Genomic DNA, 27,192 nt, shown 5'->3' with positions numbered 1-27,192 from the left:
CGAAATGTTTATATATGACCAGGCCAGGTGACCATCCAGTTCCGGAGCCATGACAGTGTCCGCTGGCCGTGGGTGTGAATCAAAGTTCGCTTTGATTATGAACCTTGGTATTTCAGGACCATACCATCGAAGTGGGTTTCCCCACGCCTTTATTACTTACACTGATCCAACCCGTGAGGATTCTGGTAAGAACAGATTTGGTCTCCAGGAACTTCTATAGGTCGCAAGAGATGACTAATCAATGGATCGGTTGTTCAGGCTCGGTTAATTGGTTGGTAGCGTGTCAACGCACCCCAACGGCGTAGGTCGTTGATCATAATACCTTATCACTGGCTTTGCCTGTCAAGGCACGTATCATTAATAGCCCGTCGTCACAGAGCTGGAATAATGCAGTGTGCGGCGTTAAATAACGACCGTCACTTAAATGAACCCGACACATGTTAAAACTTGCCTTCTGCTCACAGTGTAAGAGCGACACTCAGATCACGTCGACATAGCCTTATCTGAACTGAACTGAACTTTTATTTACCTTTAGGCCGCTATCTGCGGCATCATAGGCACACATTTATTTTAACAACATAAAACATATACATATACATATAGAATAGATATAAAAACACCTTTGCCGAGCATAGATGCATATTTATACAGATTCACTAGGGTAGCAATATGTATTTTATCATACGAGGTAGGGTTAATTGATAGGTTTAAACAATGACATAATGATTTTACAGAATTTGGACAGTTTTCTCAATGTTCCTAATCGTGAATTATTGAAAAGTAAAATTTAATTAATTTTATGCATATTGGGTTTCATATAGCAGAATCTGTGTAAAAATGTTTTCTTTCGTTTTAAAAATGGAAAAATAAACAAATAACTTCAAAAATATTCAGGAATAAGTAATCTTTATTTCAAAACACAAACATTTGAGTAAATCAGTTTAAAATGAGAACCGTCACTGTCACTGAAAGCATCTGTTGGCGAGGGCTCAGACATAGGCTGCTCTACTCGATCATGTAGATCATGATCTGCATGTACACGAATATCGTCACAAATAGATTCACATGCTTTTTTTGTTGTTGGATGACACATATGTTATCTGAGTGCGCATGTTTGGCGATATTCAGGTCGGTGTGTTTACACACGTACAGCCGGCAATGTGCACCGAGAAACTCCTATTCAAGTATGTGGTAAGCCCTGTATGTGGTGAAGCAGGAATTTGATACTCTAAGAAAACTATCTAGTCTGAAAAAAATATACCGTTATCGAATTGTAATGACTGCTTGGCTGAGGATATGTGTATGTGAAGCGGTATCTATATTTAAGGTATCATTTCAAATGATAACAGTTTTGTGTAGCCATGAAATCGATCGTATTTCGGTGATAGCAGTGACAAGAGGGAAGATGGGTCAAAAAGTAAGACAGAGGGCCGATAAGCGAGACGTGCTACTTTTCGACCTGACCCGCTAAGATCCGGGGTAGAATAGGTCTTCAGCAACCAATGCTTGCCGTAAAAGGCGACTATGCTTGTCGTAAGAGGCGACTGACGGGATCGGGTGGTCAGACTCGCTGACGTGGTTGATGCACGTCATCGATCCCAATTGATATATATGAGGAGAGGGATGAAACACCCATACTTCAGCTGCCTTGGACAGTACAGCAAAACCTTGGCGTATAATATATGAAAACAGACATCTGGGGCTAGAATGGAGAGTTTCAATGAAGACTGAAGTATTCGAATAACGTAGATGACTGCTGAGCTAACGTCTTCTGAGTAAAATAAATAGAGCCTGAGCAAGACAGTTGTACTCCCAGATATTAATAACTAGTTACGACCTTGAGAAAAGAATCTTCAATCGTAAACTTTTGATATTTCCTCAAGTGCCCACTATTTCTAAACACAATCACCTTACTTTTATTAATATTGATTTTTAACTTCCATTTATTGCAATAAGAATAAAACTTAGCAAGACACCTTTGTGCACCTACAACTGTGACATAATAATGTCGTCAGCAAATATGAAAATCTCCAGAGCATTTAACGTGATACCATGGATCTTCGGCGGAGTGAGTGAGTGAGTGAGTTGGGTTTAACGCCGCTTTTAACATTATTCCAGTTATATCGCGGCGTGTCAGCTTACTGTGGGAGGAAAGCCCGAAGTGATGCAGGTCTAAGACGTTTACCACTTCGGTGAAACCCACGAGCACGCGTATGGTGCTGACAAACCTTGAAACATAATTGGGGCGAACCGGGATTCGAACCCACAAGCATAGGTTTCTGGCGTGTCCAAGGGACGCAACTCTGCACAGCGAATCGCGACGCCTTAGACGACTGGGCCACCCGTTCCCCCTCCCTCTCTGAACGAACGATAATGTTTGGGGAAATATATTATATCATTTATACAGTTCAATTTTACTCAGGACCTCATTGCACTAAGTGTACTTATCGCTACAATTATCATGAGTCTTGGATCAAGTAAGTGAAGTTAGAGTAGTCTAAGTGTTAAGGTCGTTCTGTGCAACAGGGGCGAGGCAAATAATATGCCAGCGAAGTTCAGTTCTAGTCGAAAGGATGAATTAATCGAGTTGATAACCGTTATAGTCACGTTTGATTCACGTACTTTGTATTGAGCTATGTTTGAATAGATATCATAGCAATACAACATATGAAGTTAAACCCGAACATAATAATAATTAAAAGCTAAAGCTCCTTGGAAGAAAACGGAATTTGCAGTTACTACTTGGTTGCCTCCCTTGTCCCTCCGTGTGTGATGCACTGGTCCCAGTCGGGCCAGAATGTGTCCTTCATACGTTCACAGTAGGCGGCCAGGTTGGGGTATTTGTCTGCATTGGAAAAGTTTATAATCAACTAATATTTAACAACAAATTATAACATTATTTTATTTGCGAATTAAGTAACTTAAAACGGGAAAAGAACATTCAGGAAAATGAATTGAAAACTGAAATTGAATACAAAATATATTGTCTTGTGGTTAAAATGTCGTGAGACTGTGACGTTTTTTTTTTATCATCATTGAAATCAACATGAATTTGAAAACTTTGGCCTGATATAAGGGTTAACATCTCGTCTGTTATATACGTATATGTGTTAACAGCAGGTTACAATTAATGAGAACTGTATGCCCAACAAACACGTAGCTGTACATTATGCATGTTATCAGTATCTTGCAATGTCATGAGATTTGTACAGCACATTTGCAGCAGTACACTGTAACGCCTGCATTGACATAATGCTATCAATAATGAGATTGCTGTGACATAAACAAATGTGCACTGTACACTAAAGGACATACCATTTAATATCTTTTTCAAACTCTAAGTAATGCCCCAAACACCCCTCCATATACCCGTCCAGTAAATATCAAGTGAAGGAAGATCGTTATGTTTTCAAACCCCGTTAGTACTGAGGATGCATCTAAAGGTACTTGCCCTTAATGATGTTCTCATGCCTGGTGCCCATGAAATGCCAGTAGAAATATGACAGCTGACCGAACACTGTGCAGTCCGTCTCACAGGGCTCGTCCCCCATCAGGAACTTCTTCGTCCCTGGAACAATCCAACATGTGGACTGGATATATTGAAACAAATGGAAACACAGGAAAAGTACGAAATAAAGCAAAAGTACAAAATTCTCCCTTGATTCATTGTTGTCTTTTCATATTGATTATATTCCCGTAAACAACAACACAAAGATGACTTAATTGAATTGCCACTGCCACCTGCCACAACATGTGTTAATTGCATATACTTATATTGGTTACATTTAAGTAACATCTGATCATGTTTCTAATAAAACGACGGAAAAGGATGGATTTGATCAATTCGTAATAGCAAAGGACAGAAAGTATTAAGATTTGATGCTACCTTTTATTAACAGACGATGTTGTGACATTTTAATATTCTGTGATAGGCCATCAGCGACAACGTGATTGTGTTACATCCTTTGTAAGAGTGAGTGAGTGAGTGAGTTGGGTTTAACGCCGCTTTTAACAGAATTCCAGTTATATCACGGCGTGTCAGCTTAATGTGGGAGGAAAGCCCGAAGTGATGAAGATCTCAGACGTTTACCACTTCGGTGGAACCCACGAGCACGGGTATGGTGCTGACAAACATAGAAACATAATCGGGGCGAACCGGGATTCGAACCCACAATCATAGGTTTCTGGCATGCCCAAGGGACGCAACTCTGCACAGCGAATCGCGGCGCCTTAGACGACTGGGCCAACCATGCCCCCTCCTTTGTAAGAAGTGTAGACTTGAAGTAAATTTGGAAAATAAATGTACCGGTAAAAACTACAACCTACTACAAATTTTACTTTTTCATAGACGTTGAAGTGGACAAAGACGTGGACAAATCGTTCCACTCAAGCTGGAAAAGGCCCTTATTCAAATTTGTAATCAATTTCAACAGTATAAACAGTTACCCGTTTTCTACGCGCAAAATGCTTGACTCTTAAAATGTCACCTATATTATAATTTGCATTTGAAATATGGGGAATGAAATATTAAGAAAGTATTGACAAATTCTTCGCAATTACGCATTCTAACTTTTTTCTCATTCTCTACTTGGTTTGATTGAATTAGTTTACACACTCTTTCTTCAACCGGTATAATTTCAGCTCTGCCCTTTTCAATTTCTAGTTGTAATACACCACATCTAATGTATGTGACATGTAGACTTATATTTCTGCAAGTCTAAAGTAGTTAGGGCGGTCGGGTAGCCTAGTGGTCAAAGCGTTCGCTCGTCACGCCGAAGACCCGGGTTCGAATCCCGACATGGGTACAATGTGTGAAGCCCATTTCTGGTGTCCCCCGCCGTGATGTTGCTGGAATATTGCTAAAAGCGGCGTAAAACCATACTCACTCACTTTAAAGTAGTTAAGTATAATTCAGTTTAAAAAATAGCTTTGAATTGTCTATGACTTGGACGTTTTTGGGCTGTTGTTGATTCTAGCATACCATTCTGCTATAAATTTAACGCTCAATCTTTAAGTAAATTTATTTATAAATAAATTGGCTTCTGTTTTCCTCATCTTGACTGGGCCACACTATCATAAAACCATGTGTACAAAAAAGTTGTTTTACATGTGAAACCCAATTAAGCTTACCGCACTCATCATAGTAGTGCAACATATTATTGCTTAGCTTTACATATCTTTGGCCTGACAACAAAGCAAGTTTAAGTCAATATGTATAACCCTCTTTGGGGTACTAATATACAGTGGCTATCGCCCATATTCACTCAAAATTGCATAATTAGGTCCGAGTAAATAAATGACTTGTAAATAAGGCTTAAATGCTGATATTTGTCCATTTTCTATTTGATAATAATTTGAATATGTTGTACGATATCGAGCAATTGAGATTTATGGGACCATTTTTCCTTGTTTGTTAGTCTACATACCTCCTGAATACATCCACTCCAGGTTTATTCTGTTCACATCAAGACCTGATAATTCCGACATTTCTATAAAGTTTACCTCTAATTCAAATAGAACTGACTATTTCCCATGAAAAAGCCCCTCGTCTCACTGTCCGAATGCCTTTCGAAAATCTATGAAGTTAGTACACTTCCCTTGTCAAACCGTTTGGATTGTTTATGTTTGTGAGCATCTACTGGCTTCTTCACTGATTCCGCAGAATCAACATCATATATGTATGTCACTTACAGTCTCCACAACACAGTCACTCTTCTACCTTATTAATCACCCTGACATACCTATAGTTCACGCTCCCCATTTGCTAAATATACATAATACACAAAATTCGAACATACATTGAAAACGATCTGAGATTAGAATTAACTTTGGCATCCTTATAATATTTTTAACGTCGTGTATATGCATGTGATTCAGACTGTTAATAAATGAAGTTATTTTTTAAACAAACTACTGGTACCTACTGTTACATATGGTGTGGTATTTTACAGATCTTAATATACCAAGTAAGTCAAACGACATTTGCAAGGCACATCACCGTGCTCTCCCCACTGTCAAGACTAAATACAAGAAGAAATATAAAGTACCAAATCTAAACAATTTTTTAATTTTCAAACCTTTGACTGGCAATGATTTATCATTATCATATACGCCTATTGGAGCATACCAATGTAACTGAAATAGACTTAAATGAACCTATAAAACGTATTAATTGCACATATACGTAAAGCATCTGCATACCTATGAAGTCGGAGAGGGATTGTAGATCCTTCTTAAACATCAAAGTTATCTCCGCTTCTGTGTGTCGGCCCAAACCCTGATTCCATAGTTGGTTTTTGAAATGTCGTTCAACCATCCACGTCGCAAATCTCCCGAACTTAAGTGTCTTTAATATCAAAGATTTGTCGTTGTCAAATTGCCATCGGAAGAGAACGATAAACCTGAAACGATAGTGTAATCCAAACACGTATGCTTGAATTTTTAGTAAAATAAAATAGAAATTGTATATGTAGATACACGTAAATAATCTTAGAGAAGGTGATGTGCGGTGAACTGGGGTTAACGTCGCGTTCAAGGTATTTAGATCACATAGGAATATGCAGGCACATGTGTGTGCTGGTACGAGTTCTTCTATGAAACTTGGTATACCATTTTAACATGAACACCCACACACAGTATATGAACTCTTAACAGACCAGTCTTTGTTTTATACCCTTTATGCCGAGCGTCAAGCAGGGTAACAAGTGCCACCTTATAGCAGGAGGATCCACCTATAAGTGCCATCTTATAGCAGTAGGATCCACCCATTGTGGTTTTGAATCCCCGATTTGCCCTGATTATGATCCTTGGTTAATCCATTATTTGATTTCAGAGTCACCGTTGCTAGACTCGTCAAAACTATAAATATACGCAAAACATATGAACTTATTTTCCTCATATCATATTTTATAGTGATCCATGTATGTAGACACTGGCATCTTTGACTTAACTAAAGCTGTTGGGATGAGCATTATCAAAATTCGAACAGAATTGTATAAACCTTTTAGCGATACTGCAGATAGGATTATTCAAAGGCTTGCAAAGAGCTTGCCTCATGGGCCTTGTGGTTTCGTTTACGGAAGAGCACTAAATGACTTTTCACCAGAACAGATGTTCCTCCGCCATGACCTGCATCGCCTGAGCTACACCTCTGTCAGAAGGACTCAGATCCCTGTTGAGGTCCACCCCCAGCTTCTGGTTGAGGAAGTTGATACACAGTGTCGAGTCAGCTACCTCCTGCCCATTGTACTCAATCCAGGGGAATTTGCCCTTTGATGAACGCTGCATCCCATGGACGTTCTGTGTGAAAGACCACAAAGCAAATTAAAAATCATGTATAACATAACGTGTATGATATACTGGAATCGATGCAATTTTGGTATCGTCAGGCTAGGATTGTGAAGACATTTGCAACGAACGAACCAATGCAAATGTTACTAGAGAGGGGACCATGCGTCTAGATGACATATTTATCCCATTGACGTTCTGTGTGGAAGATCACAGGTCAAATGTAGAACCAGTACAAAATAATTTGCATTACTGTATAGCTCTTAAATATCTTTTAGTGGCACCTGGCTTGGATTGTAAGAGATCAAGGTAGGGAAATGGGCATTTTTCGAGGGGTTAGACTCAAAGTTCCTCGTGATTTTTGTAAAATGCAATTCGTGGTTATTGCTATAATTTGTTAGCTAGCTTAAACTATGTTATTGTGAAACGGGGACGCGAATCCTTGCTCCTGAAGTCAATAGTTTAACTTCCAGGACATACTTGGATTAATGCAGACTGCGTATTGAAACAACGCTCATTCACTCACGCACTCACTCTCCTACCTGGTAGGGTATTTTGGCCATCCGGAGATAGGTCTCAAGCTTCATAATAAATGGCGACAAGCTGGGGGCATAGAGACCCCTACCGATCTGATGAAAGATCACTGTATCTCGGGGATAGTTCTTCTTTGCCATTGCCTCTCTGTACAATATCATAATAGATCAATATATAGCTGGTGATTGTATTTTCGAAATTGTCAGATGTCGGTGACATAAACCTTAAAACAGCATGTTGGTAAGGTAAAAATGATTAGACAATCAGTTACTATGTTTATGGTGATTGCGATGTCTAGTGTATATTTCTCTGTGCATAATGCAATTAACAGCCAAAACTTGTGTTTGCTAGATGCTCAATTATTTACATTCACGCCTCTTCGTCTGTACTTTCTGGAATATATATAAATCATCACTCAAGCTTAAGAACGTGAAGCTGTTGGTTGGCACACGAATATCTTTGGTTGTGCAAATGAAGATCTCCTTAACATTTCATACGACACAACTTACTTGAAAAACAGTTTCCTGAGAGCGACGACCGACACTACAGCTACCACAACGCCTCCGACAGCATATACTTTTTGTGATGTGTCCAGGTCGTTAAAGGCATCCACGAGAGTCTCCATTGCTGGTGAACTGTTAGCTTAATGTGCAAGTCACTGTGCACAGCGCTGTTATCGGGTTGACCTGAGTTACACCCAGGACATGTTGAAACGGGTAATAACTGTTAAAGGGCAAGTTCACACGGAAATGAACCTTTTTTTCTTGTACTTTTTCCACATTAAAAGTGTTAACATAGAAGTGTCATAGACAAAATTATAAAAACATCATATTTAATTAACATATTTTTGCACTAAAACGATTTATATTTTTCACATTTACAAAGTGTTCTATTTCCATAACAAAAACACCATGGCTTATGTCCCTTGCAATATGACGTCATTGGTGCCAATTGATAAACATTATGACGTCATCATGCTTTGTTAGAGCCGCTTCACGTGGTGTAGGTACAGTTTTGTGATTCTAGCATCTCAGATGCCAGCCAGAATTGTGTTATGCTGAGTCACCACTGCGCCGGAGTGTGTCGTAGACAATGTTGTTTTATCGCAAACTGGTCCTTGATATCTTTTGCGTTGAGAATAGACAGGGACCCAGTTGAATTGGCACCAATTACGTCATAATCTAAGGGGGATAACTCAGGTCTATTTCGCTCGTAAAACGAAGGCCTCATAACGGCATATCACTTTCACACTATTGTGAGCTTCCTACTTTCACTGTGAAAACAAATGAGTGTATATTTTCAAACACAGATACTAACTAATTCTAAAATTGCGTTTTGTTTAGAAAAAGAAAGAAAGTGATTTTTGCGTGTACACTTCCCCTTTAAGCAGAAGTAATACTAGGTTTGTAGGTTCTAGTACACCAAATCAAAATCAGTTATAGAGAGTGTGCAGAAAGACATGTTTTTTGTTTGTTGGTTGTGTAACGCCGCACTCAGCAATATTACAGCTATATGACGCCGGTCTGTAAATAATCGAGTCTGGACCAGACAATCCAGTGATTAATATCATGAGCATCGATCCACGCTTATCAACCAAGTCGGAGCACAGCTTGACCGTCCGATCCACATTGTCTCCTCTCACGACAAACATAGGTTATTGGTAATCTACACTAACCTGGAATCCCAATTTAGCTCCATTATTATAGAATCATTATCTATAGCATATGGGCTGTATAGCATAGGGTACAATGTCGGCGTACACCAGTCAGACATGCACATTTACCTCGCAGGACAGCGTTGAAAGAGTCCTATCCTGTTAGGAAACCGTGACCCGGGACTGCGTGTGAAATGAGGCTATACGTGACATATGTCACCCGGCTCATGTAAGTATACCTGTTTTTCAAACCGATAACGTTTTCTGCTCTACCTGTAGCTAAGAGGGGCACAGAGTCCATTTTTTTATTACATGACTAGATATTCTGTATTTCCTGTGGTGGCCGAGAGGGGACATCGCTTTCTCGCTTTTAATTACGACCGCGAGAAAGAGATAAAGCGATAACACGAGACGAGAAAGCGATAAAGCGAGACGGGAAAGCGATTACACGAGACAAAGATCAATAGAGCGAGAAAACGATGGAGCAAGAAAGCATGAAAGTGATAGAGCGAGAAAGCGATAAAACGATTACACGAGACGAGAAAGCGACAAAGCGAGACGGGAAAGCGATAACACGAGACAAAGAGCAATAGAGAGAGAAAACGATAGAGCAAGAAAGCATGAAATTGAGAGATCGATAAAACGATAACACGAGATGAGAAAGCGATAAAGCGAGACGGGAAAGCGATAACACGAGACAAAGAGCAATAGAGAGAGAAAACGATAGAGAAAGAAAGCATGAAAGTGATAGAGCGAGGAAGTAAGGAAGCGGGAAAGCGATACAGCAATACGACAAAGCGAGAACGTGATAGAGCGAGAAAGCGATAAAATGAGACGACAAAGTGATAGAGCGAGAAAGCGATAGAGCGAGAAAACGATAGAGCAAGAAAGCAATACAGCAATACGAGAAAGCGAGATTGTGATAGAGCGAGAAAGCGATAAAATAATACGAAAAAGCAATAGGGCGAGAAGTCGATATAGCAGGAAAACGATAGTGTGAGAAAGCATTACAGCGAGAAAGTAACATCGCGAGAAAGCGAGAAAATGAGAAATAGACTACGCAAGAAAGCGATAGAGCAAGATAGCGATAGGTCAAGAAAGCGAGAAAGCGATAGAGCGGGAAAACATGAAAGCGATAGAGCGAGGATGTAAGAAAGCGAGGAAGCGATATTTTCAATCATTCCATGCAATCTCCGCATGATTTAATCGAAAAGAAGGCTCTGTCGCCATTTGCAAAATGGAATAAATACTTGAAGATTGAACTTAGGTCCTTTGACGTCACAGTTTAGTGATAACAAGGCGTGGTTTGACAAATCATTACTGCAGTTTTACCTATGTGTTTTTATTCGTATCGAACACATTACGCCCGCTTTCCTAATTGTATGGCATGTTTGTAATCAACCTGTTTACTTGTGTATACAAGATTAATAACTCCAGAAAAATGCATTGAAATAGATGATTGTTTTTAAAATGTTTGTCACGTCAACAAATTCGAAGAATTGATACAATTTCTTTCAATATACCTGCGACGACTGCCTTTGTAGGTGCAAGAAGAAATCTTTCACATGCCCCTTTTCAACAGGGCTAAATTTACACATTTGCCATGAAACAAGTTGCAGCTCTGTTTCAAGTCTCTATTTCTGGATACGATATAAACACAAGTATTAAGATATGTCATGAACCCCCTTCAACGCCCACAATAAGCAACACCCAACTCCATCCCCAGCATATACAAGTAGAGTTCCCTTTTTGTCCTACTCCCATATAACCTTTCAAGTGAGTCTCATTTAAGCGTGTCCGTTCTAAACGTAGTTTACTGCATTTATATGTTGACAACGTTTGCTTCTTTATCGATATAGCACAAAGCATGTCCTGTTTTAATTTGTATCTGAGTCTATTGATTATGTTTTGTGACTTTGGGATAATGATTTCAAATTGTGTCCGTTTGTGTCCTGAAATTAATTCTATTTGTGAATGGTGTCTGTTTCTTTTTTCTGGCTTGTGTTATTGTCCGGATGTGCCACTCTGCTGTTGTATTCGTGTTCTGACATTATGCCAGTGAATCGGATGACTAGGTAATACTGGAAGGACATCTTTCGCGGTAATGGAAATTTTACTTGGAAACATAGGAAACGCTTAAATACATAGTATTCTAAAAAATATTTGATTATGCAACCTTTACTTGGAAACATATGGGAAACCTCAAATACATAGTATTCTAATAATTATGAATTGCTGATGTAAACGTACGTAAGGTGGGGGTGGGAGTGGAATTTTGGACATCTAAGAAATATATCAAACAAATATGTTTATACTAAACTCAGCGATAGTTACTTAAAAGATCACACTCTATTGTCTCAATGCCCCCTTTAACGTATGTTGAAAACCAAAGCATTATATTTTAAACAAATTTATATATTTAATGAACACATACGATGTATGTTACAGACATAAATCGACCATATTACTGGATAGGCGAGTATGGCTTATCATCAAAGCTTTTAACGCTATCCCATATCAGAGGGAGGACACAAATAAAGCATCAATGTGATCGTTGGTTCGAATCCCATGTTCGCCCTGATATGGTTCCTGGTTATATATTTTACCAGCACCATGGCCCCATTCATAATTTCATACAAGGTTTTCTAGACCTGAACCACTTCGGGCTTTCCTCCCACATTAAGCTGACGTAAAGTGATATAACTGAAATACTGTTACACAATGGTCATTCATTCACACATATGCAGAAGGAACAGTGTATTATCATAATACATCATCGCTACGCGAGTTAACGAATATAACTTACTAGGATTGTGAAATCCAAAAGCGAAACAACTTGTGAGGAGAGTGAGTGAGTGAGTGAGTATGGTTTTACCCCGCTTTTAACAATATTCCAGCAATATCACGGCGGGAGACACCAGTAATGGGCTTCACACATTGTACCCACGTCGGAAATCGAACCCGGGTCTTCGGCGTGACGAGCGAACGCTTTAACCACCAGGCTACCCGACCGACCCACTTGTCAGGAGAAGCATGGAAATCTAAAATGCATGTGGCAAATGCATAGAATACACATGTTTCAAACTCCTTCTGGTAAACATATTTGTTGGGTACATACTACCTCCAACCCCGACACATGGTTCAGTTTAATTAAACTAAACTCATGAAATCGTATCTGTACGGGCGATTGGTTGGAGGAAAATATGTTATATAATTTATACTTTCAGTTTTACTCAGGACCTCACTGCACTAAGTGTGCTTAGCGCTACAATTATTGTGTCTATGATAAAGTACAGTACTTACAATAGTCTCAGTGTAGCGATCGTATTGTGCAACAGGGCATTGGGCAATAATGCCAGCGAAGTTGAGTTCGAGTCGAAGGGGTCATTAAACAAGTTGATAATCATCATCAGTCACGTATGATCCATATACGTTCTATTTGGCTATGTTTGAATAGGTATCATAGCAACACATCATATGAAGCTAAACCCGCTTGTAAAAAGACGGAATCTGTAGTCACTACTTGGTTGCCTCCCTTGTTCCACCGTGGGTGATGCACTGGTCCCAGTCGGGCCAGAATGTGTCCTTCATACGTTCACAGTAGGCGGCCAGGTTGGGATATTTGTCTACGGGGGAAAAGGTTATAATCAACCAATATTTAACAACAAACTATAACATTAATTCATACGCAAATTATGTGTAGAACATTCAGTACATTAAATTGAGAACTGAAATAGAATACCAAATATCACATCTGATAGTTGAAATATCTTGAGATTGGAAGGTGAATTAATACTGTTATCAACGTTTTGGACGTGTTGAAAACAAGCTACAATAAATGAGAAGTGACTAATGACGTACACACAGCTGCATGCATACGATGACAGTTATATCACAATCTAAAATATTTAAATAGTTTATACAACCCTTACCACAACGCTTATGTTAATGCAGATGTGGTGACAAGAGGCTAGCAGTACATTGTGAATATTATGCTGAATAGTATAGTTATAGTATCCTGAATTTCCATGATATTGGTTCTGCACATTGCAGGACTACACTTATGCATGCATTGACAGGCTGCTGTCTATAATGAGATTGGTGCTGCACATTGCAGGACTACACTTTTGTGGACTGACAGGATGTTGTCTATAATGAGATTGGTGCTGCACATTGCAGGACTACACTTATGCATGCATTGACAGGATGCTGTCTATAATGAGATTGGTGCTGCACATTGCAGGACTACACTTTTGTGCACTGACAGGATGCTGTCTATAATGAGATTGGTGCTGCACATTGCAGGGCTACACTTATGCATGCATTGACAGGATGCTGTCTATAATGAGATTGGTGCTGCACGTTGCAGGACTACACTTTTGTGCACTGACAGGATGCTGTCTATAATGAGATTGGTGCTGCACGTTGCAGGACTACACTTATACATGCATTGACAGGATGCTGTCTATAATGAGATTGGTGCTGCACATTGCAGGACTACACTTATGCATGCATTGACAGGCTGCTGTCTATAATGAGATTGGTGCTGCACATTGCAGGACTACACTTATGCATGCATTGACAGGCTGCTGTCTATAATGAGATTGGTGCTGCACGTTGCAGGACTACACTTTTGTGCACTGACAGGATGCTGTCTATAATGAGATTGGTGCTGCACGTTGCAGGACTACACTTATACATGCATACAGGCTGCTGTCTATAATGAGATTGGTGCTGCACATTGCAGGACTACACTTATGCATGCATTGACAGGCAGCTGTCTATAATGAGATTGGTGCTGCACATTGCAGGACTACACTTATGCATGCATTGACAGGCTGCTGTCTATAATGAGATTGGTGCTGCACATTGCAGGACTACACTTATGCATGCATTGACAGGCTGCTGTCTATAATGAGATTGGTGCTGCACATTGCAGGACTACACTTATGCATGCATTGACAGGCTGCTGTATATAATGAGATTGGTGCTGCACATTGCAGGACTACACTTATGTATGCATTGACAGGCTGCTGTCTATAATGAGATTGGTGCTGTACATTGCAGGACTACACTTATGTATGCATTGACAGGCTGTTGTCTATAATGAGATTGGTGCTGTACATTGCAGGACTACACTTATACATGCATTGACAGGCTGCTGTCTATAATGAGATTAGTGCTGCACATTGCAGGACTACACTTATACATGCATTGACAGGCTGCTGTCTATAATGAGATTAGTGCTGCACATTGCAGGACTACACTTATACATGCATTGACAGGCTGCTATCTATAATGAGATTGATATGACATAAACGAAGGAAGAAACTATCCTACAGTGTACGGTAAACTGAGGGACACACCTTTCAAAATCTTTTTTCAAAATTTCGGAAAGCCCTCAAACCTCTCACCACACACCCGGTCAGGAAATATCAAGTGGTCGTTCCCTAATCGATGTTGATACACGACGTTCCTGTGTGCACAAAATGTGATATATTGCTACCTTTAAAAAGAAAGTTACGTAAGAACTCATAGCTAAAGCATCGTCAATACTGCACAGGTATTGTATACATTATAGGTTTCCCCATCACCGGTTAAAACAGACTGTCGATTGGCGGTGTAGTCGCTAATCTTACTATACAAATCATGACACAGCATGGTTCAAGCGAGAAGAATGTTGAGTGCTCAGACCAACGAGCGCTGAGATGACATTGCAAAATCAGCAATATGTCTCACGCAACATGTACCATGGTTTTACCGCTCACCTGCTCTACACATTGCTTCGAAATTGGTAGGGTTCGCTAAGGTTCATGCGCGGAGTAGAGCTCATCTGACTTTGGTAGTGAACTAAAACTATACGTCACGACTTCATCGTAAATCGGCAGTGTGTATTCACAGGTGACAGAGGAACGTAATATTTTCAATTTCTTGAAGTACTGACGATGCATCTAAAGGTACTTGCCCTTAATAATGTTCTCATGCCTGGTGCCCATGAAATGCCAGTAGAAATATGACAGAAGACCGAACACTGCGCAGTCCGTCTCACAGGGTTCCTCCCCCATCAGGAAACGTTTCGTCCATGAAACAACCGCATTAGTATACTGATGAGTACATGTATATTGAAACAAATGGAAACACAGGAACTCAAGATAAAGAAAAAGTTTTATGTTTTGCTTGTTGTTGTGGACATTGCAATATACGTACAGTCTGAAAACTAATTATGTATTTCGACAAATGAAGTGGTACCGTGTGCAGTGGAGGAATGGTTAAATTGATTTAAGTTTTCACTTCACTATAAAAGCATAAACTTATCATATTCTTTTCATTTTGATTATGTTCCGAAAATCAACGAAACAAAGATGACGTATTTCAATTGCCAATGTCACCTGCCACAAGCTAATCTTTAACATTACCTATAAGAACCTCAATAATATTTGAACATGTTAATTGCATATACTAGTATTGTTAACATGTAAGCAACGTGTGATCGTGAGTTTAATTTAACGGCAACAAATGATGGATTTGATCAATTCATAATTGAAGCAAAGGACGCAAAGTATTCAAGATTTGATGATCCTTTAATTGGCAGATGATGTTGTGATTTTCCGACAGCGACAACTTGATTGTGTTACTTGTATATCCTTGTTTGAAGTTACTTGAAGTAAACTTAGAACAAGTCAATGTATTGTTTTTCGAAATGGTGGTATCATCGCTCGAAATGAAACATGAACTATATTCTTGGTAAATCGGTGAAAACTACAACCTACTACAAATACCCGTTTTTTTGTGCGTGCCAACTATTTGTCTCTTAAAATTTCACCTATATTATTACATACATCTAAAATATTGGGAATGACATGTCAAGGAAGTATTGAAAAAGTCCATACAGCCGACATGTACTTCATGCGATTTCTGCGAGTTTGCCGCTGACAAATCTATCCTTGGTGACGCAGGACGTCATTGTCTGCATCTACTCAGATGAGAGTTGGTTAATATTGGATTTGATTATTAACAATGAATGAGTACGGATCCAGATATCACCATCACTGTTATATTATGCTTGGGAAATTGGATGAGAGTGGATAACAAATTGAACATCAGAAATACGCTATTTTCATTTCTCTTACGGATTTTCAATTGTCTGTAATGCATTGGAAGTCAGTGATGATAAACCATGATATACATATATTTATAAAGTTATATATAGTCTAGGATTAACAGATATCTACACCCAGAATTGTCATGTTACAATTACAAATCCTACCTTATTATCTCATTACATTGCAGTGACAGTACCTCCCTTTGAACCAGAATCTTCTATCAATAACCTGTCAAGGCTAAATATGAGAAGAAACATAAAGTTTCAAATCTAAACAATTTCTTAATTTTCAAACCTTTGACTGGAAATGATTTATCATTATCATATACGCCCATTGGAGCATACCAGTGTAACTGAAATAAACTTAAATGAATCTATAAAACGTATTAAACGTCTGCATACCTATAAAGTCGGAGAGGGATTGTAGATCCTTCTTAAACATCCAAGTTGTCTCCATATCTGACCATAGAAAGTTCACAAGTTTCGTAAAAATGGTATCTAACAAGAATGGGTGTGGTGTTTTATTTATTACCCAAGTTAGATATGTATTTATTACTATTTAAGTGAAAATACAAAATAACTATGGTTCGTTATCAGACCAAATTGAAACTGGTCGCGCATAAAAAAATTGATATTCCCAAATATGGAAATCGTTGACATTTCTTTGTATACGCATTAACAACATGTTCTTGCTGTTGTGTGTGCAAACATAACAGCACCGACGCTCAAGATCCTTTTTTTTAAGAATTTCGTCAACTTATGGTAATTCAAGCGCATTGTTTATTGTGCGCAGGACATATATGAGAAAACTTAAAAAGTCACATTAGCGCAGCGCTTTGAATATCGGACCAACAATCGGTCAATGGCACCGCTGGGGTCCGGCTTTGCAATCAAAATGGATCGGTTTCCTTGATCTAACAGGTGAATGTATGTTTCCTCAGTTCATTGTTGGAAGAGGGAAATCAGAGTGTACTCCAAAGACATTCATGTTGACTGTACGACCCTATACTGATGACGCTAAAATTAACAAGCTCAAGTCATCTTGCACGTCAGTGACAGCTTCGAACGAAGGGCAAGGTCACCATCGGAATACGAAAAGACGACCGTGATCTACCCACAAGGTTTTTAGTTTATAGAGAGAGGGATTGTTATTGTTCACATTTGGGATGTTTGGGGCCAAGCCAAGCACACATCCACGGAGTATGGGAAATGTTCACTTTTAGTGATCTGATCGAGCAGTCGTGTACGTTCATTCATGAACAACCCCTCCCGAACAGCGCCACAAAATACGCTTCGAAGGGGATACTGATGGCACAACCGGAGCATCCAGTAGATAGCTGTCCAGATAGTTTAAATTGACTTCATTTCACCGCGCTTGTCCTTTCACGGTAAATCAAATTAAAAGTCGCGAAAGTGGTCGTGTGTCACGCTCACAGGGACCCGAAATCTATCGATCGGTAGTAGTACATTGCAAATGGATAAAGCTCGAGTATACAATGTCTGAAGTACCTCTATGCATAACTAATATAGAATGACTATAGAATATAGATGGACTATCTTCTTTGGTTTAATAAAGTGTTGTAAATGTTTCGTTTTCATGAAATTCCTTCAGTTCTGTCTCGTACAGTTTTGTGTAAGTGATTGACGTATCGTGATTTAAAAAAAATGAAAACAGTAGTTCCGGTATGACAGAGGTCATGGTTGATTATCCAATCAAAACGAATAAAACGAGATCTGCCTTGTACAACACACGTACAGATTTAGTATCTTACTACCTATATCTTCACCACGTGGGTACTGAAGCTAAATATGTCATTATGCAACGAGGACACGAATCGCTGATCATGCAGTCAACCACTTGCTTTCCTGGAACAGATTAGTTCATGTACAGGCCGCGGTGTCTGAATAATGCTCACTGCGGCATGAAACAACACTGACTGACTCACTCACTCATCTACCTGGTAGGGTATCCTGGCTATCCGGAGGTAGGTCTTTTCGGCAAACAGCATAGGTTGTTTTCACTATACTTTTCTCCATCACCACAGAGGAGCAAACATTACCTAAGTATTGCAAGTTTCTTCGAATGTGTGCATTGATATATATAACGTCAGAAGGTGTCAGTGATGTGATGTGTCAGTCGGACAGTGACAACAGTCCATATAGTTCCAACTGAAACCTGTTTCTTTCACAATGGCGTAACTAAATATAAGCAAACAACCGCGTCACAAATTGTTTCTACTTGCCTTTCGCGGCAATCAATCGGTCTGTCCGCTAGAGTAACTGCCCTTTATCCAAGGGAAGCGACTCTAAACCTAGTCCACGAGACGTCACGATTGTTTATAGTCTGTCATAACGTTACGAAGTGGGGTCAGATTTACACACGGCGATAAAACGAAACATGGCAACAATCCGGACATATTTAGGCCAAATAAAAATGTTTTAATTTGGGAAAAGGGTTCCACGTCGCAGAGGTCTAGAAACACAGCTATTGAAAGCTGGAAACTGTTTGGCTAGTGTTCTCCAAAGTTGCCCAAACTTTGCAAAATTTTTACAATGTTATTAAGACATTTAGAATACAATTTGAAAATAAGTAAATATCAAATTCTGAATGACAATGTTTATGTTCTTTATACAATTTATGACCGTGAAAATCTGGGACGAGGATACGTTTTTAGCTACTCATGATTGCCGTAAGATGCGACAAACGGTATCGGATGGTCAGGCTCGCTGACTTGATTATTGCATGTCATCGTATCCCAAATACGTAGATCGATGTACATGATGTAAATAACTGGACTGTCCGGTCCAGACTCGATTATTTACACACTGCCGTCATATAGCTGGAATATTGCTGAGCGTGGAATACACAGAGTATGTTGGTCCAGTCAACCATTAGCACGAGACCGCACCATAGATCGACTTGGGCCCACGAGCACACGTATAGTGCTGGCAAACCTGGAAACATAACCGGGACTAACTGGGATTCAAACCCCCGAGCATAGGGTGATCCATGGCGTGTCCAAGGGAGGTAACTCAGCACATCGAATGACGGCGTCTTAGATGACTGGGTCACCCTTGCCCACCACGGACAATAGATGGAGTAAAAGTAATGGGGTAGCCTAAGATAATGTAACAGAAATTCAACGTACCAAACGTATCTCTTTGCCAGGTCAGATAACATGACATTCAAAACTCAATGCAACCGCAGGGATTCAGGCTAATAAAACGTCCCAAGCAGCCTATGTTTGTCACACGAGTCGACTAATGGGTGTTTGTTAACGTACGCCTATGGCACAGCACGTTACTCATAATATCATTCACTGGTATGACTGGTCCTTACTCGATTCATTAACCAGCCGCCGTCATACAACTGGAGAATTGCAGCGTGAGGCGTTGAACAGGAAAATAGTCAAAGACCCGACAACACCACAGCTCACTGTGGCTTTTAACAAACTTGAATAACATGACAAAGAACACATTTTATTTTAAACGAAGCAACATGGATTTCATAGACATTGCAAATGCAAGTTCAAATCCAGTTCATTAAAATTATAAACGAGTTGACAACCATTATTGGCAGTCAAGTCTGATTCATATACTTTGTGTGAATAATTTTATGACGCAATACATATTATGCCAACACAACCATTAAAGCTCTCTCGAACAGTTACTACTTGGTTGCCTCCCTTGTTCCACCGTGTGTGATGCACTGGTCCCAGTCGGGCCAGAATGCGTCCTTCATACGTTCACAGTAGGCGGCAAGGTTGGGGTATTTGTCTGCGGAAAAAATGGGAAAGTTCATAATCAACAACTATTAAGCAAGATATGATGACATGAATTCATATGTAAATAGGATTATTTATATTTCGAACTAATTTTTGCAAATAAAAGGGTTCAAGGAATTAAATTGAGAACTGGTAATAGTATCACAAGTTACAGATGTATTCACGGGAGACAAGGACGTATATTGCATGTACTTATATAGTCCGTGTTTTAATATAATTGAATCAACATGAAATTATTAATCCACTGGAGAGAAATACATCTCGTCTGTTATACATGTATGGATATTTTAACAGCAGACAATATATGAGAATTGCTGCCAAACTCTGAGGGACTTCACTTTTATGCAACTTATCTACATCTAAAGCGTTGACGAACTGCATAGGTTCTGTTTTGACTATACGTTCCTCCATCACCAGTAAATACATACTGTCGATTTTCAGAGTAGGCGCTTATTTTAACCAACAATTCAAGACACGACTTGGTTTAGAGGCGAGTAAATTAGCTCAGTGTAATGAGCGCTAAGATTCCATCTCAAAAACAGTAATATTTTTCGGGTAACATGTACAGTGCCTTTGCCGCCCATCTTCTCTACTATTGATGCCACACAGGCAATGGTAGGGTTCGCGCAAAGTGCATGCACGGAGCAGGGCTCATTTGACTAGGTAATCATACAAACTTATAGAGAAACTGTATGATTAACCTATATCATGGTATAAGTGGAACCAACTCCCGGAATCAATCTATTCTCATGATTTCTTCATTTTATAGTGAGTGAGTGAGTGAGTGAGTTGGGTTTAACGCTGCTTTTAACAGTATTCCAGTTATATCGCGGCGTGTCAGCTTTATGTGGGAGGAAAACCCGAAGTGATGCAGGTCTAAGACGTTTACCACTTCAGTGAAACCCACGAGCACGGGTATGGTGCTGACAAACCTAGAAATATAAATGGGGCGAACCGGGATCCGAACCCACAATTCTGGCGTGCCCAAGAGACGCAATTCTGCACAGCGAATTGCGGCGCCTTAGACGACTGGGCCACCCGTGCCCCCTCCATTACATAGACACACGCCACTACAACACAAATCGTCCTTATGTCGTCTTGGGGTATAAAGGAACTCGTGAGGTATCGTTGATGCATATAAAGGTACTTGCCCTTGATGATATCCTCGTGCCCAGTTCCCAGGAACTGCCAGTAGACCTGTGACAGCTGACCGAACACAGCGCAGTCAGTCTCACAGGGCTCGTCCCCCATCAGGAACCTTTTCTTCCCTGGAACAACCGCATGTGTACATTGAGTAAATTAAAACAAAGCAAAACACATCACAGGTACACCATAGGACAAAAGTACAAGTCTTGCGTGTCGTGACGGTCATTGCAACATATTTTGTTTAATGTGAAGTTAACACCATATACGGCTTTTCCACCGGATGAGAGGCCCGTCATATGGCCACGAAACTGACGTTTATAAGTCGGGTCGGGTATGGTGCTGACAAACCTAGAAACATAATCGGGGCGACCCGGGATTCGAACCCACAATCATAGGTTTCTTACGTGCCTAAGGGACGCAACTCTGCACAGCAAATCGCGGCGCCTTAGACGACTGCCCACCACCCCCACCCCCACCCCCACCCCCACCCCCACCCCACATTTGCCTGTACACAAAACCTATTTACTAGTGAGTACACAGTATGCAGTGAAAATCCAGGAACGATTGACGAGAGAAATCGAAAATGACTCAGTAGCCAATCGGGTGTTGATCGAAATGGGGTTAAACGTCGCGTTTAAGATTATTGCACTTTATCGCGACTTGCATGCACGTTTTTACCTTGTATCAGTTTACATACCAATATACCCCAATAAAGCATGGATATGTCTGTTCATGAAGGCAGTTACCTCCTCCTGATTGTGTCGACCTGCTACCTGCCTCCAGGTGGCGCTTAGCACACCTTTGAATAGCAACGATTTATCATTATCAAAAACCCATCGGAAAATACAAAGACACCTAAAACTATTTAACTGAAATCTATAAAATGTATACAGTGTAATTTCTGCATACCTATGAAGTCGGACAGAGATTGTAGATCCTTCTTGAACATCTCAGTTATCTCCCCTTCTGTGTGTCGGCCCAAGCCTTGACTCCATGTCATCTTTTTAATTTGTCGTCGAATCATCCAGAAGACAAACTTCCCAAATTTAAATGTATTTAATATCAAAGATTTGTCGTTGTCATATATCCATCGGAAGAGGACAAGGAACCTGAAACGATAGTGTTATTCGTGCATGGATACAGGTAGATGTAAGTAAAGTAATTCTGACATTTCATGTAGGTATTCTTAGAAAGTTGATGTAAGTAAACGCGTGTTTCACGTCGCCTTCAAGACTATTACACTCATCATCTAGCGACGTATATGCACGCGTGTGTGTTTGGCTGCTTGTACTCGTCAGGAACTGTGACGGTTTTCTACAGTTTGACCACTGATATGCCATGCCTCAGTTTAACTCCGAGCTGACATGTCTTTGTCTTATTCACCTGAAGCCGAACACCAGGCATGGTAACAACAAGTACCATATATACATTTACGTATTTTGGCAGACGCGGTAAGGGGATCGAACCACCTACCTTCCGCTATCCGTATATTAAGAAAACCAAGAAATCCCTCTTCATATTAATAAGAAATCTCGACTGTGCGACTACAACACATATGCGGTTCTCAGAGAAGGGTGCATGTTGGTGAGGTGAAGTGAAATGAGGTTTACCGTCGCGTCCAAGATTATTGCACTTATATAGCGTGTGTGTGTGTGTGTGTGTGCGTGCGTGCGTGCGTGCGTGCGTGCGTGCGTGCGTGCGTGCGTGCTCTAGTCCGGACTAATGCCATTTTTTAGTGCTATCCCATTTAGATACCATGTCGCAGATTAATATGAATACCCCACCCAGACACAGTATACTGACTCCGAGCCAACCAGTCCTTGGTTCGGCCCTTAAATGCCAAGCCCCAGGCAAGATAAAAACATCTTTTGGTATGACGCGGCCGGGGATAGAACCTCCGACCTTCTGCAGTCCTGGCGGACGCTTTACTACTGGACTACGGCCGCGGAGGCGGCCAAGTGTGCATGTAGAGAAACGTTTATACTGTGGAGTGAGGCGCCGTAATTCAGTGTGCAGTAAGATCCGCCTATTGTGGGTTCGAATCCCGGATTCGCCCTCATTATGACCCTCGGTTTTGCATGAAACTACAAAAAAGGCCCATGTAATGTTATTCCTAATATCAATATAATAAAATAACTAAAGGCCACTGTGATGATTGTGCTCTTGCAAATACAGTAGATAGGATTATCCAAAGGCTTGCAAAGTTTTTGCTTCATTGGACTTGCTTCGTTTGCGGTGAACCGAACAGCTATAAATAACTGTTTCTCACCAGTACAGATGTTCCTCCGCCATGACCTGCATCGCCTGAGCTACACCTCTGTCAGCCGGACTCAGATCCCTGTTGAGGTCCACCCCCAGCTTCTGGTTGAGGAAGTTGATACACAGTGTCGAGTCAGCTACCTCCTGTCCATTGTACTCAATCCAGGGAAATTTGCCCTTTGATGAACGTTGCATCCCATGGACGTTCTGTGTAGAATGACATTGAATGAAACATTAACGCTATTAGAAGTTTGTAGCTATTTGTTGACATACTGAAATATCTTGCTATTTTTACTGCAGAATATATTTGTTCATCAGATCTAGACAGCCAACTCGGAGATATTGCTTGACTTCGCTACCCCCTGCCCATTGTACTGAATCCAGGGGAATTTGCCGTTTGATGAAGGCTGCCTGTATGGGCAACTGTACGATATATGTCCCAAAGGGATGCCAAATTTTAAAAAAATGTCGCATGAAACAACACTCACCCACTCACTCACTCACTCACTCACTCACCTGGTAGGGTATCCTGGCCATCCGGAGGTAGGTTTCTAGCTTCACAGCAAATGGCGTCATGCTGGGGGCAAAGTGACCTCTACCGATCTGATAAAGGATGACTGTATCTCGGGGATACTCCTTCTTTGCCTTTGTCTTTCTGTACAATATCATAACAGATCAACGTAAAACTGGTGGCTGTGTTTTCAAAGTAGTCAGATATCAGTCACGTGATCGGGTGGTCAGGCTCGCTGACTTGGCTGATGCATGTCATCGATCCCAATTGCGTGGATCGATGTTCATGATGTCAATCACTGGATTGTCTGGTTCAGACTCGATTATTTATAGACCGCCGTCATATTGCTGGAATATTGCTGAGTGCGGCGTAAAACAACAAACCAACCAACCAACATGACGGAACAAAACAAACAGTTTCATGAGCACAATTAAAAATAATGAAAATAGCAGAAGCATAAACTATTGCTTGTCAGGGACAAAAACAGTTACATTTACACCTCTTTGTCTGTACGTCCTGGAATATTTTAACAGCAGCACTATATTGTATGAGCGTGAAGTTATCTGTCACACATTGATTGTAGTCTGATATTTTTTGATTGAACGAATGGAGTCTCTTTCAGACGCCAGAGTTTTTTATTGAAAAGGCAATCTCACTCTCATGGGGGACACAGGTGGCCCAGTCGTCTAAGGCGCCGCGATTCGCTGTGCAGAGTTGCGTACCTTGGGCACGCCAGAAACCTATGATTGTGGGTTCGAATCCCGGGTCGCCCCGATTATGTTTCTAGGTTTGTCAGCACCATACCCGTGCTCGTGGGTTTCACCGAAGTGGTAAACGTCTGAGACCTGCATCATTTCGGGCTTTCCTCCCTGACACGCCGCTATATACTGGAATACTGTTAAACGCGGCGTTAAACCCAACTCGCTCATTCACTCTCATATTTCATTTTCATGGCTTCTTCAGTATTTTATTTTGTTTCGGTTAGTGATTGGGTTGGGTTTAACGCCGCTGTGAACAGTATTCAAGTTACATGACGGCGTGTCAGCTTAATATGTTTTGTCTGTTTGTTTGTTTGTTGTTTAACTTCGCACAGCGCATTGCGGCGCCTCGGGCGAATTGCCCGTCATCCCCTTTTGTTTTTTGGGAAAATGATTAATTCTTAAGTTTGTTTTCGGAACGAATTGTTCTAAACAAAATCCCAGGTACTCCTGCCTCCACCGACCACTTGCCCCAAACAATCAAGTGCTCGATCCCTAGTTAAACAAGATATCAGCTAAAAAGCATTGATAATTCAAAAACACTGTTATATATAGAACTCGTTAACATTAATCACAAAGGAAGCTTTATCCTACTGGATATTTTCTACGGAGACCAAAATAACTGTTTCACCGGTTTTACTGACAACAAAACTCTTCTCTCTTGACTGGGTTTTCGCACATGATAACTTACTTGAAAAACAGTTTCCTGAGAGCGACGACCGACACGACAGCTACGACAACGCCACCGACAGCATACACCACTTTCTGCGATGTGTCCAGGTCGTTAAAGGTATCTACGATGGTCTCCATTGCTGGTGATCTGTAACTGACTGTCCACAGCTCTACCTCAGCAGGTTGGCCAAAATAACTACCACACAGCTACCGGGTACTTTTACGTCACGGTGAAAAGGGGAATAGTAATGCTTGACCTGGTTTGATCACGTGATATCGTTCACAGCCGTTGAAGGAATGCTCGAGAGTTTCCATTGACGGGGATCTGTGTGCTGACTGTGAATCTCACTGTGAACCGAGCTGTGTTCAAAGGGCGACCTAAATAACTACCAACAAGCAACCCGATCACAGCATGAATCACGTTGAAAAGGGGAGTAAGTGTTGAGCGAAGTAAAACTCGGGTTTCAGCTTGTCGGCGAGGTCAGACGTGTTGACAGTGAGTCGCTCTCGCCTATTTTATTGTAAGGGGTCAGATATCGTCAAATTTCGTTCGTTTTAGTTTAACAGGATTATATTAAATCACCAAGCCATTTACTTATTTACTTATAATGTGAAATGGGAAAAATAACTAGACTTAAAGTGAAACCCCGTTAATTTGGACGGTTCCGTTCCCAGTGAAATCATTCGCATTGACATCAATGTATAACCAGATTAACCTGGTATGTGTATTGTGAGGAATTAAGTCAGTCTACACCGCTTTAAACACAAGGATTCCGTCCCAATTACAATGTATATAAAAGGCTTTCTCATCGGTAATCGCATTTGCATATGAAATTCTAGGTAATAATATTGACCAGGGACCACGGGTGACCCAGTTGTCCATGGCGCTGCACTTCGCTGTGCAGAGTTGCGTCTCTTAATTATACGTACCTATGATCGAAGAGTCAAATCCCACATTCACCTAGATTCACCCTGATACCTTGGGTATCACCAAAGTGGTAAACATCTAAGACCTGCATCACTTTGGCCTTTCCAAACCCCGTCATGGTATCACTGAAATGCTGTTCAAAACAGGACCCTATTGAAAAATTGAGGACCCTATGGCAATATTCCAGATGGAGAAGGCGTAAGACTATCCGCGCAATACAGTGAGTGAGTAATAGAGCCAGGAAAATCTTTGGCAATTAAAGAACAAGCCATCAAAGCAGGATTGTAGACACTGTTAGAATCTACGCCAAATTTTGCAACAATTAGTACGTCACTTATGAGTCTGTTTTTTTCTACACCAAACGTCGCTTAAATTATTGCATTACTTACTTGATGACGCTGTTAGAATCTACAGCAAGCGTCGCTACACTTATGACATCACTTTCTTAATGACGGTGTAAGAAACTATCCGTCGTTACAATTGTAATAAAGAAGTTGACTATCCATTCATTATGGCACTGTATTTTATTGTTTAAAATGCATTGTTTCTGTTGGGA

General features: G+C 40.5%; 2 protein-coding genes across 2 annotated transcripts; both read right to left on the bottom strand.

Annotated features, from left to right (window-relative positions):
* Positions 1–889: 889 nt before the first annotated feature.
* On the bottom strand, positions 890–9,655 carry LOC139473471 (failed axon connections homolog). The gene is made up of 7 exons (XM_071256068.1): positions 9,605–9,655; positions 8,331–8,507; positions 7,830–7,968; positions 7,103–7,299; positions 6,202–6,401; positions 3,452–3,568; positions 890–2,845 (listed from the first exon to the last, which is right to left on the bottom strand). The coding sequence occupies exons 2-7, from the start codon at positions 8,444–8,446 to the stop codon at positions 2,739–2,741; spliced, it is 876 nt and encodes a 291-aa protein (XP_071112169.1). The 5' UTR covers positions 8,447–8,507; positions 9,605–9,655; the 3' UTR covers positions 890–2,738.
* A 10,381-nt stretch (positions 9,656–20,036) lies between these two features.
* Positions 20,037–26,067, bottom strand: LOC139473462 (failed axon connections homolog). Its single transcript, XM_071256056.1, has 6 exons — positions 25,728–26,067; positions 24,284–24,422; positions 23,778–23,974; positions 22,418–22,617; positions 21,514–21,630; positions 20,037–20,354 (listed from the first exon to the last, which is right to left on the bottom strand). Exons 1-6 carry the CDS (start codon positions 25,844–25,846, stop codon positions 20,248–20,250), a joined length of 879 nt encoding a protein of 292 aa, XP_071112157.1. The 5' UTR covers positions 25,847–26,067; the 3' UTR covers positions 20,037–20,247.
* Positions 26,068–27,192: the final 1,125 nt, after the last annotated feature.

This window comes from Haliotis cracherodii, unplaced genomic scaffold (genome assembly GCF_022045235.1).
Source record: "Haliotis cracherodii isolate W230 unplaced genomic scaffold, xgHalCrac1.p SCAF_1, whole genome shotgun sequence".
Classification (NCBI taxonomy): Eukaryota; Metazoa; Mollusca; class Gastropoda; order Lepetellida; family Haliotidae; genus Haliotis; species Haliotis cracherodii.
This window is presented reverse-complemented; position numbering and strand designations above follow the sequence as displayed.

What these genes read in the sequence shown, in the direction of transcription:
- LOC139473471 (XM_071256068.1), bottom strand. Translation starts at nt 8,446, where the DNA reads ATGGAGACTCTCGTGGATGCCTTTAACGACCTGGACACATCACAAAAA. An exon ending in CTCAGGAAACTGTTTTTCAA is followed by an intron (nt 7,969 to 8,330) that starts GTAAGTTGTGTC and finishes GATATTGTACAG; the next exon opens with AGAGGCAATGGCAAAGAAGA. An exon ending in ATCCCTCTCCGACTTCATAG is followed by an intron (nt 3,569 to 6,201) that starts GTATGCAGATGC and finishes GGATTGTTCCAG; the next exon opens with GGACGAAGAAGTTCCTGATG.
- LOC139473462 (XM_071256056.1), bottom strand. Translation starts at nt 25,846, where the DNA reads ATGGAGACCATCGTAGATACCTTTAACGACCTGGACACATCGCAGAAA. An exon ending in CTCAGGAAACTGTTTTTCAA is followed by an intron (nt 24,423 to 25,727) that starts GTAAGTTATCAT and finishes GATATTGTACAG; the next exon opens with AAAGACAAAGGCAAAGAAGG. An exon ending in GCACGAGGATATCATCAAGG is followed by an intron (nt 20,355 to 21,513) that starts GCAAGTACCTTT and finishes TTTTTTCCGCAG; the next exon opens with ACAAATACCCCAACCTTGCC.